We start from the raw sequence: 13,308 nt of genomic DNA on the forward strand, positions 1-13,308 counted from the left end.
GACTGGTTAACGTCTCTGGACTCGTTAACGTCTCTGGACTCGTTAACTCGACTGGTTAACGTCTCTGGACTCATTAACGTCTCTGGACTCGTTAACTCGACTCGTTAACGTCTCTGGACTCGTTAACTCGACTCGTTAACGTCTCTGGACTCGTTAACTCGACTCGTTAACGTCTCTGGACTCGTTAGCTCGACTCGTTAACGTCTCTGGACTCGTTAGCTTGACTCGTTAACGTCTCTGGACTCATTAACGTCTCTGGACTCGTTAACTCGACTCGTTAACGTCTCTGGACTCGTTAACTCAACTCGTTAACATCTCTGGACTCGTTAACTCGACTGGTTAACGTCTCTGGACTCGTTAACGTCTCTGGACTCGTTAACTCGACTGGTTAACGTCTCTGGACTCATTAACGTCTCTGGACTCGTTAACTCGACTCGTTAACGTCTCTGGACTCGTTAGCTCGACTCGTTAACGTCTCTGGACTCGTTAACTCGACTGGTTAACGTCTCTGGACTCGTTAACGGCTCTGGACTCGTTAACTCGACTGGTTAACGTCTCTGGACTCGTTAACGTCTCTGGACTCGTTAACTCGACTGGTTAACGTCTCTGGACTCGTTAACTCGACTCATTAACGGCTCTGGACTCGTTAACGTCTCTGGACTCGTTAACGTCTCTGGACTCGTTAACTCAACTCATTAACGTCTCTGGACTCGTTAACTCGACTGGTTAACGTCTCTGGACTCGTTAACGTCTCTGGACTCGTTAACTCAACTCATTAACGGCTCTGGACTCGTCTCTCAGCTGGATAAATTTGTGGATTCCAGGTGTTTCTGCACCAGGTGAGGTCAGGTGACTTCAAGTGATCATCTGATTGGATGAAACAAACGTCTCTAGTGAGCGCGCTCAGAAGTTTCCGTCTGTAGGACGAATTGGGCCATTGATTGCTTAAGAACCGGACCTGCAGAACGGACCTGAAACTCAGCTGCTCCTGTCCAGAATTCTGCTGCTCGGGTCCGGTTCCATCAGTCCAACCTGAAGGACCTAACCGGATCAATGGGTTGGTTGGTTCTGGTTGGAGATTGGTTCTGTGAACTTTGGACCACAGCCTGGATGTAAATACTGTAAATGTTCTGATCATTCAGCTACTGAGCCACAAACCGTACAGGACCAACTGGACCGAACCCGTTTCCAGGTCAGAGAGTTTATGGGTCAGAAAAAACAGAACCAGGTCCAATCCACTGACCTCCCTGGTTCTGCCTGATCCATGGCAGAACCCGCTCCAGAACCCGAGTCTGGATCCAGCTGTTTTCCCAGATGGAACTTCATCAGAACCCGGTATACCCCTCCAGTTCTGTTCCTGTGGAGCTGGGTCAGGAAGTCCTGGATCAGAACCAGATGCCTCAAGTCTGTCAGAGCCGTCCAGGTTTCTGTCCTCGTTGCCCAGAGACTCTGATCTGTTAACGTCAGCCGCAGCCGATTCCTTACAGAACCTTGTGCTAATAACACCTCGAGAGCCCCCCTCCTGCTGCCCCCCGCTGGGTTCTGCTGCCCCCCGCTGGGTTCTGCTGCCCCCCACTGGGTTCTGCTGCCACCTGCTGGGTTCTGCTGCCCCCCTCTGGGTTCTGCTGCCCCCCTCTGGGTTCTGCTGCCCCCCTCTGGGTCCTGCTGCCCCCCGCTGGGTTCTGCTGCCACCTGCTGGGTTCTGCTGCCCCCCTCTGGGTTCTGCTGCCCCCCGCTGGGTTCTGCTGCCCCCCTCTGGGTTCTGCTGCCCCCCGCTGGGTTCTGCTGCCCCCCTCTGGGTTCTGCTGCCCCCCGCTGGGTTCTGCTGCCCCCCTCTGGGTTCTGGAGTTGCTCTCTATCTGCTGATGTCATTCTGAGATTTAACTGTAAATAAACGATGTAACGCCTCCATGTGGCTTCATGTCTTTGTTTCTTACAGTTAAAATGTGAGTAACGGCCTCTGACCTTCAGATGCCCTCTGACCCAGTTCTTCTGTCACATTGCTTTTGCGTCTTCCAGTTGCTCATGGCGGCGTTACAGAAGGTCGGGTTGTTTCCCCATTGGGCCTGCAGACGTGTGAAGGCAGTGTGGTTTCTAGAAGCGGCTGTGAGGATGATGAGCACCGACTCTTCCTCTCTGACTGGTGAACCGTCTGACGCCAAGACCAGTTGAAACACCTGCTGAAACACCTGCTACATCCAGAGACCTGATGGAAAAGAACCTGTGAGGCCTGGATACTGACCACGGGTCAGATTGTTCCAGTTTGATGAAGATCTATGGTTGCAGCAGGTGTTAAACTCGAGGCCTGGGGGCCAAAACTGGCCCATGTGGTCCTGTAGAGAATTAAGGGGAACATTTAAATCCTTGGATAATATCCATAACCTTGGTACTTTCTAAAATGAGCAGGTCTGAGATGAAACATTTGGACTAAAACTTTACTGTATTTAACACCGAATCAGGGATGAAGACTGGGACCCGCAGCTCGGTACCAAACGAACCGAGGCTCCGACACGCAGCCGCCCTCGCTGCAGTACCGCGGCCGGCCGCGCGCTCCCTTCGTCGGTGACCCCGCCAATATACGTCATTGATCTGCAGACAGCGCATGCGCAGGTCAGCACCGTGTACGGCACCGCCACAGTGACAACAACCGCCGCCGTTTGGTCGGCGAGTGTCCGCCCGCCGGGCCCCGCAGCCAGACCCAGACCCGGTCAGGCTTTCACACCCAGAGCAGGAACTGCATGGTCGGAGCCACGTCTATGAGACCCGACGGTACCGAGCCGAGTCCACCGAACCGGTCCAGCTGCTCTCAGTCTCCGCTCCGGTCCAGAGAGGCGGACACCGGCAGCTGCGGGCCGCCTTCCCGGAGAACCAGGGGATCCCCGCCGCTAGCAGCGCCGAGCTAACAGGCTAACGGTACCATGCGCTCCTCCCGCTGACCCGAACCGAACCAACCAAGCGACTCCCAGCTGCAGACCGCGGAGCTAACTTCCAGCCAAGCCTCCGCGGGACGGCCAAGGATGGTGGCGGGGACCGGGTCCGCTTCGGAGGGTCGTCCCGGCCCCGCCGGATCCGGGGCTCGCTTCATGTAGCCCGGCCTGCCGTGCCGGTCCGGCCCGCCTCGGGGCTCCAGCTGCCGGCCCGGGCCGCAGACATGCAGGCCGCCCAGCCGCAGTACGACTTCTTCAGCGAGGACAACGCCGGAAAGTGGAGAGGCCTGCTGGTTCCGGCCCTGGAGAAGGTACCGCCGAACCGAACCGCTCTGACCCGGTTCAGTCAGGGAGACGATAGGACCAGATCAGGTCCAACAGAGACACCCTGGAGTTCTGGTCCAACTCGGTCCAGGTTATGACCCGTCCTCTGTTGTCATGGTAACGCTCAGGTTGCACCATAGTCAGCTCCCTGGACTGTTCAGTGAATGGTTTCCTTGACAACCAGTGATGTCACATAGGTAGACAGTGAGGTCATGAAGCCAGCAGCTGCGGTTTCAGGTGGTTCTGGGTCCAGGTCAGAACCTGGACGGTCAGATTTCTCCTCGGCTTCCTGATCGGGTCGCTGCTGATGCTTCACCTTTGCTCCACACCTGCTGACATCATCGCCAGCCAGCCAATCACTGACTCTTTTCATTAGTGAGCAACCTCAGAGCTGCAGCAGTCACCTGTTCCTCAGGTGATCTCGGTGCTGCCTGGTTCTGGTTCTGCAGCTGGACCTCGGGTCGGCGCTGTGGGTTAACCAACCAGGAAGCGGCTCTGTTGGAACTGGCCCCGCCCACATGAAGCCCGTTATGGCGGAACTGGGCGAGTTCAGGTGACTCTCCAGAGGAAACAGGTTACCTTTAGAACCAGAACCCAGCGGGTCCAAACAGAAATCTGTCTGATCAGAACCAGCCCAGTTCCGGTTCTGATCCAGTTCCTGAGGGGAGATGAATCGGGTCAGGAGCTCTTCCCAGTCTGACCGGAAGTTTGTGTTGCTCCGGCATTTACTAACCTTTTGGGGACCAAAGCCGGGTCAGAGGTCAGAGGTCAGAGGGGGAATTAGGTTAGGCAACATGTCTGGTTAGCCATGAACCGCAGCTACAAGCAATGGAAGCCAAACAAACGTGTGTGTGTGTGTGTGTGTGTGTGTGTGTGTGTACAGGTGTTGTACCAGGTGCATCCTAACCTGAAGTCCCAGCAGGAGGCGCTGCAGCACATCGAGGACCTGATCCTGCAGCTGCTCAGCATGCTGTGTCAGGCTCAGCCGCGCACCGTGCAGGACGTGGAGGTGACACACACACACACACACACACACACACACACACACACACACACACACACACCTGTCTGTAACATGGTGGGTTTAACTAGGGCTGATGACATCATGCAGTGGGTGTGGCCTTTCCTTCACTCACTCTGGCTCTGCCCAATCCCTCTGCCTCCTGTCTGGTGGTGATGACAATCAGCCAATCAGCAGCTTGCAGCTGTGATGTCACCGTCAAGACTTCACAGAGCAGCTGATTGGCTGTTACCATGGCAACCGGTCTCCAGAGAGGTTCAGTTCAGAGCTAGGAGCTGATGGTACTGGGACCGGTTCAGAATGGCCAGATGGCCTGAGCCAGAACCGGACCAGAACCGAGCATCACCAATATGGCCCCTGCAGATGAATGGTTCTCCAGAACCTCTTTAAACCTGCTGGACCGGGTTCTTTTAGACGTTTGGGCCCACTGCTGGGTTCCTTCAGCTAGAGCCTGGCAGAAGTTTTTGTCCAGGTCAGAGGTCAGAGTAAAGGGACGGCCAGCAGGGGGCAGTAAACACATCGTCTGCGACCCAAAAACTGTCAGATACAGAACCTCAGTTCTGAACGGCTGCTGGTGTCAGTATTATTGCTTTGCTTTCTTTGTGTTTAGTGAATGAAAAATAAAGTCAATAATAAACATCCATTATGAAAACCTTTTAGCCAAGTACAGCATAATGGCAGCACCGATACAACTTCTACATCCTGAAGCCTGTCAGTTACAGCCTTACGTTAGCTGAACAGATCAATATGCAACGTGTACCAAATCTGACATACATTAAAGATTTTATTTCACCTGAAAAGGCTTTTTACTAAACTGTAATCGTGTTAGCCACGCTAACTTTTACTAAACTGTAATCGTGTTAGCCACGCTAGCTTTTACTAAACTGTAATCGTGTTAGCCACGCTAGCTTTTACTAAACTGTAATCATGTTAGCCACGCTAGCTTTTACTAAACTGTAATCATGTTAGCCACGCTAGCTTTTACTAAACTGTAATCATGTTAGCCACGCTAACTTTTACTAAACTGTAATCATGTTAGCCACGCTAGCTTTTACTAAACTGTAATCATGTTAGCCACGCTAGCTTTTACTAAACTGTAATCGTGTTAGCCACGCTAGCTTTTACTAAACTGTAATCGTGTTAGCCACGCTAGCTTTTACTAAACTGTAATCATGTTAGCCACGCTAGCTTTTACTAAACTGTAATCGTGTTAGCCACGCTAGCTTTTACTAAACTGTAATCGTGTTAGCCACGCTAGCTTTTACTAAACTGTAATCATGTTAGCCACGCTAGCTTTTACTAAACTGTAACCAGCGGTTCTGACCCGTTTCTCTTCAGGAGCGGGTCCAGAGGAGTTTCCCTCACCCCATCGATAAGTGGGCGATCGCCGACGCTCTGGCCGCCATTGAGAAGAAGAAAAGGAAGAACCCGCTGGCACTTCCTGTCGACAAGATCCACCCCCTGCTCAAGGTATGCTGCTCTTCATCCTCGTCTTCTTCATCCTCCTCCTCTTCTTCATCCTCCTCCTCCTCCCCCTGCAGGAGGTGCTGGGCTATAAACTCGACCATCAGGTCTGCGTCTACATGGTCGCCGTTCTGGAGTATATCTCGGCAGACATCTTGAAGCTGGCGGGGAATTACGTCAGGAACATCCGCCATGATGACATCACCAAGCAGGACATCACTGTGGCCATGTGCGCCGACAAGGTGAGCAGCTGAAACTTGGACCTGATATTCGGGTTGGGTTTATGTGGTGCAAAGGTCAAAGGTTAGATAAGAACATAAAGGACTGAGGAGTTTAGGAGGAAGAAGACGGCTGGGTGGAGTGATGAAGAGGAGGGAGCTGGTTATGCTGAAGGACGGCAGCCATATTCATTATTTATTGATCCATTCAGACAGGAAGTGACGATGACTCCGGCGTTTCTGGGCAGAAGAAACGATGAAGAGCTGAACATCACTGAATGTTGTGAACAGATTCACACAAAAGTGATAAAATATTTAAAAACCAAGGTTAATAAAATACAGAGGTATCTGGTGGAAATGTGCAAGCTGAATGCACAAACTGACCCGTTGCCATGGTTACCCACCATTGTCCCGCTGTATCCGTGGTGACGAAGGGCGCAGGTGTAAAACCTCAAGGTTTTCCTAAAACTACATTTTCATAAAAAACTGAATTCATAATTAGTGTTCAAAGGACCAATGAAATACGAGCGTTTTGTACTTTACTTACCCTGATGATGTCACCAGACGGTGCTGGCATTTGACCCGGTTACTAGGAAACGGCGACTCAGCAGATCGGGTCGGGGTTTTGGGCCGGTCTAACCTCCAGGCGACCTTGCAGGTTCTGATGGACATGTTCCACCAGGACGAGGAGGACATGGGTCTGTTCCCGCTGCTGGACGAGGAGCCGTCGGCCAATGAGGAGCAGCGATACTGCGACCTGGTCCGGAGCTTCCTGGCTGACGGACACCAGTACCTGAGGCAGCTGCACCTGCTGCTCAAGGTGTTCAGGGAGCCCTTCGCCTCCTGCCCCGCCCTCTTCTCCACACAGGTACGGCTCTGTTGGTTCAGGTTCAGGTTCTGACCCGGTTCCGGTTCTGACCCGGTTCCCTGTTCCCCAGGACGTGGACAGCATCTTTGGCCGCCTGGTGGACATCCAGGAAGTGACGGTGAAGCTGCTGGGCCTGCTGGAGGACACGGTGGAGATGACGGACGAGGGCAGCCCCCACCCACTGGTGGGCAGCTGCTTTGAGGACCTGGCAGAGGTGAGCTCACCTGGAGCCGCTCACCTGGAGCCGCTCACCTGGAGCCGCTCACCTAGAGCCGCTGCCACATCTGTCCTCTGATTGGCAGGAGTTGGCCTTTGACCCCTATGAGGCGTATGCTCAGGAAGTCCTGCATCCTGCCTTCCACGATCACTTCCTGGATTTGGTGACCAAACCTGGAGCCTCCGTCCATCTGCAGGTAAGACCGGTCACACCTGGGTGGGCACTTCACCTGACAGGTCCCACAATGATGATGAAGGTCTGACATGAGAGAGAACCGGACCCCCAGTTCAGCCCGGCCATGACTCTGGAACCGGCAAGTTATCAAGCCTGCAACCGGCCTAGAGGGGCAGCGCTAGCAGCGCTAACGGCTGTGGAGCTAGCAGCGCTAACGGCTGTGGAGCTAGCGGCGCTAACGGCTGTGGAGCTAGCAGCGCTAACGGCTGTGGAGCTAGCAGCGCTAACGGCTGTGGAGCTAGCAGCGCTAACGGCTGTGGAGCTAGCAGCGCTAACGGCTGTGGAGCTAGCAGCGCTAACGGCTGTGGAGCTAGCAGCGCTAACGGCTGTGGAGCTAGCGGCGCTAACGGCTGTGGAGCTAGCAGCGCTAACGGCTGTGGAGCTAGCAGCGCTAACGGCTGTGGAGCTAGCGGCGCTAACGGCTGTGGAGCTAGCGGCGCTAACGGCTGTGGAGCCAGAAGTGGCTTCCTCTTCTCTTATTGGGGTCAGGGTCCCTTTAAATACATGTTTAAAATGATGTCACTGATGAAGATGGACCTCTTCATCCTCTGTTTCAGTCCATCTGTGAGGGATTTAAAGAAGCCGTCCGCTACGTCCTGCCCAGGCTGCTGCTGACCCCCGTCTACCACTGCCTGCACCTGCTGGACACACTCAAGGTCACACACCTCTCCTCCCCGTCCCTCCTTTCCTCCACCTCCATCCCTCCTCTCCTCCCCGTCCCTCCTTTCCTCCACCTCCATCCCTCCTCTCCTCCCCGTCCCTCCTTTCCTCCACCTCCATCCCTCCTTTCCTCCACCTCCATCCCTCCTTTCCTCCATCTCCATCCCTCCTTTCCTCCACCTCCATCCCTCCTTTCCTCCACCTCCATCCCTCCTTTCCTCCACCTCCATCCCTCCTTTCCTCCACCTCCATCCCTCCTTTCCTCCACCTCCATCCCTCCTTTCCTCCATCTCCACCTCCCTCCTTTCCTCCACCTCCATCCCTCCTTTCCTCCACCTCCACCTCCATCCTTTCCTCCACCTCCATCCCTCCTTTCCTCCATCTCCACCTCCATCCTTTCCTCCACCTCCATCCCTCCTTTCCTCCACCTCCATCCCTCCTTTCCTCCATCTCCATCCCTCCTTTCCTCCATCTCCACCTCCCTCCTTTCCTCCACCTCCATCCCTCCTTTCCTCCACCTCCATCCCTCCTTTCCTCCACCTCCATCCCTCCTTTCCTCCACCTCCATCCCTCCTTTCCTCCATCTCCATCCCTCCTTTCCTCCATCTCCACCTCCATCCTTTCCTCCACCTCCATCCCTCCTTTCCTCCACCTCCATCCCTCCTTTCCTCCATCTCCATCCCTCCTTTCCTCCATCTCCATCCCTCCTTTCCTCCATCTCCACCTCCATCCTTTCCTCCTCCCCGTCCCTCCTTTCCTCCACCTCCATCCCTCCTTTCCTCCACCTCCATCCCTCCTTTCCTCCACCTCCATCCCTCCTTTCCTCCACCTCCATCCCTCCTTTCCTCCATCTCCATCCCTCCTTTCCTCCACCTCCATCCCTCCTTTCCTCCATCTCCACCTCCATCCTTTCCTCCACCTCCATTCCTCCTTTCCTCCACCTCCATCCCTCCTTTCCTCCACCTCCATCTCTCCTGTCCTCCATCTCCACCTCCGTCCTCCCCTCCCCCTCTCCTCCACCTCCCTCCTTTCCTCCACCTCCCTCCTTTCCTCCATCTCCATCCCTCCTTTCCTCCATCTCCACCTCCCTCCTTTCCTCCACCTCCATCCCTCCTTTCCTCCACCTCCACCTCCCTCCTTTCCTCCACCTCCATCCCTCCTTTCCTCCATCTCCACCTCCATCCTTTCCTCCACCTCCATCCCTCCTTTCCTCCACCTCCATCCCTCCTTTCCTCCACCTCCACCTCCATCCTTTCCTCCACCTCCATTCCTCCTTTCCTCCACCTCCATCCCTCCTTTCCTCCACCTCCATCCCTCCTTTCCTCCATCTCCACCTCCGTCCTCCCCTCCCCCCCTCCTCCACCTCCCTCCTTTCCTCCACCTCCCTCCTTTCCTCCACCTCCCTCCTTTCCTCCACCTCCATCCCTCCTTTCCTCCACCTCCATCCCTCCTTTCCTCCATCTCCACCTCCGTCCTCCCCTCCCCCTCTCCTCCACCTCCCTCCTTTCCTCCATCTCCATCCCTCCTTTCCTCCATCTCCACCTCCATCCTTTCCTCCACCTGCTCTCTCTCAGGGTCCAACAGCAGATGGGCCCAGGTCCAAAACAAAGACCTAGGTTCTGCTGAGCTACTGGGTCAGAACCGGTCCAGAACCAGTCAGTGATCTTGTGGGTTCTGCCCGCTCCGGTTTCCAGTTGGGCCAGAACCCTGCAGGTCTGGTTCGTGGTTCTGGTCCTGCTGGCCCCTCATGCTGTACCTGTGCAGGTGCCTCTGACTCTGGTTGTCTCCATAGCAACTGGAAGAGCGCAGCGAGGATGAGGAGGATAAGGAGTGTCTTCGTCAGGCCATCACGGCGCTGCTGAACCTGCAGAGCAGCTTGGAGAGGATCTGCTCCAGGAGTCTGGCCAAGCGGAGGCTCAGGTAGGAACACACCTGGCCGGACGTCTTCCTTCCTACTAAATGGTAAAGGGACTGAACTTTGACCCCTCAAAGCTCTTTACACTACAGTCACATTCACAAGCACACACACATTTATACACCGATACGCAGATCGGGGGGCAGTTTGGGGCCCAGGGGCACATCGACATGAGGCAGGAGGAATCGAACCTACAACCTTCCGATCGCAAGACGACCGCTCACCCTGACTAACCTTTCTGGATAAACAGAACTACACAGGTGAAGCCCAGCTGGACAGGTCAGCTAACCCCTAGCTCTCTGCTATGCTGCAACTAGCATAGCCTGCTATGGATGCTAAAGCTAGTTAGCATAGCCACTGACAACGGTGGGTGTAGTGGTAAGTTGTTTCTGTCATTAGCACATTTAGCAGTGATTTGTCACACCAAGCTCCTCCTCCGGGCTTTGATTGGTTGTTTTTGGTGCATTTCTTCACCAAAGGTGGAGATCGATCAAAGATTGATCTGTTCTCTGAAACAGTTCTTATGGATCAAACTGTACAGGAGTCTGCAGCAGCTTTCACACCGAACTGTTTCCAGCTTCAAAAACCAGTCAGACATTTTGCTCTAGACGTGCGTGACGCTCAAACCGCGTTTGGTGTGACTACGTCATCATCCAACCAGCAGCGTTAGCTGGCTGGCATCTCTGGGTGCCCAGCAACCTGCTGCTGAAAAACAAACAGCTGGAGTGAAAACTGGAGCTAGGTCAGGAAAAGTCAACAATTTGGAAGGATTTCGCATATTTAAAGCAAACTAATCAATAATTATCAATATGGAGCGACATAAATGCTACGTACAGCGGAGTAAAGCGTGTTAGCACGTAAACACTCATGGTGAGTTTAAAGACGGCTCAGAAAAACACGATGCCGTATGTCAGCTGCCGATGAAATAGTTTAACGGCTAAAAAAGAATAGACAGTGGGACATGAAGGGGACATGTCCAACGTATCCATTACACCACGAGCCCCCATGTCTCTCTGGTCCCCCGCTTCCTGGTCCTCCTCTGACGTGTCTCCTCTTCCTCTTCCTCAGCGAGCCGGCCTGCCGGCTCCACAGCCAGCAAGTAAAGGGCAAGCACCTGGCCATCAGGAGGATGAAGGACGTCCAGCGGAGCATCGACGGCTGGGAGGGGACGGACATCGCCCAGTGCTGTAACGAGTTCATCATGGAGGGCCCGTTGAGCCGCGTCGGCGCCAAGCACGAGCGCCACATCTTCCTCTTCGACGGTCTGATGATCAGCTGCAAGGCGGGCCACGCGCCGCCGCGGCTGCCCGGCGCCGCCGCCGCCGAGTTCCGCCTCAAGGAGAAGTTCTTGATGCGGAAGGTCCGGGTGGTGGACCGGGAGGACCGGGACGGCGAGTGGCGCCACGCCTTCGAGGTGGCGCCGAAGGACGGCGGCGGCGTGCTGTTCGCCGCCAAGTCAGCGGAGGAAAAGAACGGCTGGATGGCGGCGCTGGTGTCGCTGCAGTACCGCGGCACGCTGGAGCGCATGCTGGACCAGGCGCTGCTGCAGGACGAGGAGCAGCAGATGCGGCTGCCGTCGGTCCAGCGGTACCGCTTCGCCGAACCCGACTCGGACCAGAACGTTGTGTTTGAGGACAGCGTCCAGTCCAAGTCTGGCATCCCCGTCATTAAAGCCGGGACGGTTCTGAAGCTCATCGAGAGACTCACCTTCCACCTGTATGCAGGTGAGTACAGGCGGAACTTTCCACGTTTTTAACTTTCCAATGACTGAGACGCAGACGGACCAACCAACGACCATGATTAGCATAATCCGCTATGGCGCCAAATAAAACGGAAGTATGACCGCCAACCTTCCTCTTCCTCTTTTGGTTAACCCGTCTCTGGTTTAGCCAAGCGTGATGAAGATCTGGACTCCCAGAAAGTGTTAGCGACTTTAGCGCTGCTTTCTCCGAGCTGCTGGATTCACCGTCTGAAGATTATTGATTGATTTTCATTGATGCGGATTGGGGCAGCGTCTGCCGTGAAGCGGCGCTGTACTGGTCCGTTGTGAAGAGAGAGCTGTATGGAGTGAAAATAGTCTCAAAATATCTGTGCGTGTAATACTGGATTTGTAAACCTTAAAAATGACAAACCTTCTCCTACACATGTTGATAAAGTACACACATCACCTGGTTCACACTAAACTGCATTCACACACAGATCCGGTTCCGAGTGAACAAATATTTCTGACTCATTTCACGCTTTGCTCCCAGATGTGTGTAGATGGTGCGTTTACATGCTAGTAAAAGCTGGGACATCTGAGCTTTGCTCGTGTTTTTATCCTCTGAACGTTTCTCACTGAGCCGAAGTGGCAAATAGTTGGTGGAAAACGGTAGATCTCAGCACTTCCTTATAATATCCTACACTTATTTATAGACATATTGTGCGTTTTTGAGCGGACAGGAGACCAAGTGGTCTGAAAAAGGACCACTGGGTGGCGGAATGGTTCGCTGGCCGGAGACATAGCCATAGGGACTGTATAGGGACTCAGAGTAGAGCCGCTGCTCCTCCACGTCCAGAGGAGCCATCTGGTCAGGATGCCTCCTGGACGCCTCCCTGGTGAGGAGTTCAGGTCCCACCGGGAGGAGGGGAGACCCAGGACACGCTGGAGGGACGATGTCTCTCTATGGCCTGGGAACGCCTTGGGGTTCCTGGAGGACCTGGAAGAGGCTGGAGAGGGAAGTCTGGGCCTCCTGAGGATGCTGACCTGCGACCCGACCCGGATAAGATGGATGGATGATGGATGGATGGATGGATGGAATCGTATTAATTATTGATGTAACATTTCTGACAGGGTGTCTTTAATGACCTTTGGGCTTTAAATGCATCACCACCCAGTCTGGTACTGATCCGCCTCCCTGACCCGGTCAGCCTGGAAACGGGTCGGTAGGCCTGGTAGGAGGACCTCCCAATGGGAGCTTGTTCAGAACCGGTCCTCCAGAACCTCTGAACCCGGTCCTTGGTACACTCTCTGAACCAGAACCACTCAGTCATGTTTCCTGTTTCCACAGATCCAAACTTTGTCCGGACCTTTCTGACCACGTACCGGTCCTTCTGCCGGCCTGGGGAGCTGCTGGACCTGCTGGTGGAGAGGTGAGCTCATCTGGCCTCACGAGCCAATCAGAACTTCCACAACTCAGTGACATCACACAGACAGCAGGTGTCAATGCTGAGTCTGAACCCAGTCTTCCTCTGAAGTGGTTCTGGTCCAGATTCCTGACCCATCTGAAGCGTTACAGGACCAACTTTAAAGGTCTGCAGCCATCTTGTTTGCTTTGGTCCATTACTGACACAACATTTACTGTACTTCACTCTGAGAAGCATGATTATTCTTGAAATATAAAAAACAAGGACAGACTGGTACCTAACGTAACTATAACTTCATAAACATGAACATCTTCAGCTGAAAGTAATGAAAACA

General features: G+C 54.2%; 2 protein-coding genes across 4 annotated transcripts in view; both read left to right on the forward strand.

The window, feature by feature from the left end:
- tmem178a (transmembrane protein 178a) overlaps positions 1-1,911 on the forward strand; it is a 20,567-nt gene extending 18,656 nt beyond the window's left edge. For all 3 annotated transcript variants that reach the window (XM_081612341.1, XM_008420791.3, XM_081612346.1), the window contains one exon: positions 1-1,911. This exon is cut by the window's left edge and continues 2,429 nt beyond it. The gene's annotated coding sequence lies outside the window, so the exon portion shown is untranslated.
- Positions 1,912-2,566: 655 nt separating this feature from the next.
- LOC103471606 (son of sevenless homolog 1) overlaps positions 2,567-13,308 on the forward strand; it is a 21,574-nt gene continuing 10,832 nt past the window's right edge. The window contains 11 exon segments of the mRNA XM_081605290.1: positions 2,567-3,238; positions 4,135-4,260; positions 5,611-5,742; positions 5,814-5,978; positions 6,613-6,822; positions 6,893-7,036; positions 7,125-7,235; positions 7,831-7,929; positions 9,726-9,853; positions 10,917-11,572; positions 12,899-12,980. Of these exon segments, the coding sequence (XP_081461416.1) occupies positions 3,152-3,238; positions 4,135-4,260; positions 5,611-5,742; positions 5,814-5,978; positions 6,613-6,822; positions 6,893-7,036; positions 7,125-7,235; positions 7,831-7,929; positions 9,726-9,853; positions 10,917-11,572; positions 12,899-12,980 (1,940 nt within the window). The 5' untranslated portion in view covers positions 2,567-3,151.

This window comes from Poecilia reticulata, chromosome 1, assembly GCF_904066995.2.
Source record: "Poecilia reticulata chromosome 1, P_reticulata-male-v2, whole genome shotgun sequence".
Lineage (NCBI taxonomy): Eukaryota > Metazoa > Chordata > Actinopteri > Cyprinodontiformes > Poeciliidae > Poecilia > Poecilia reticulata.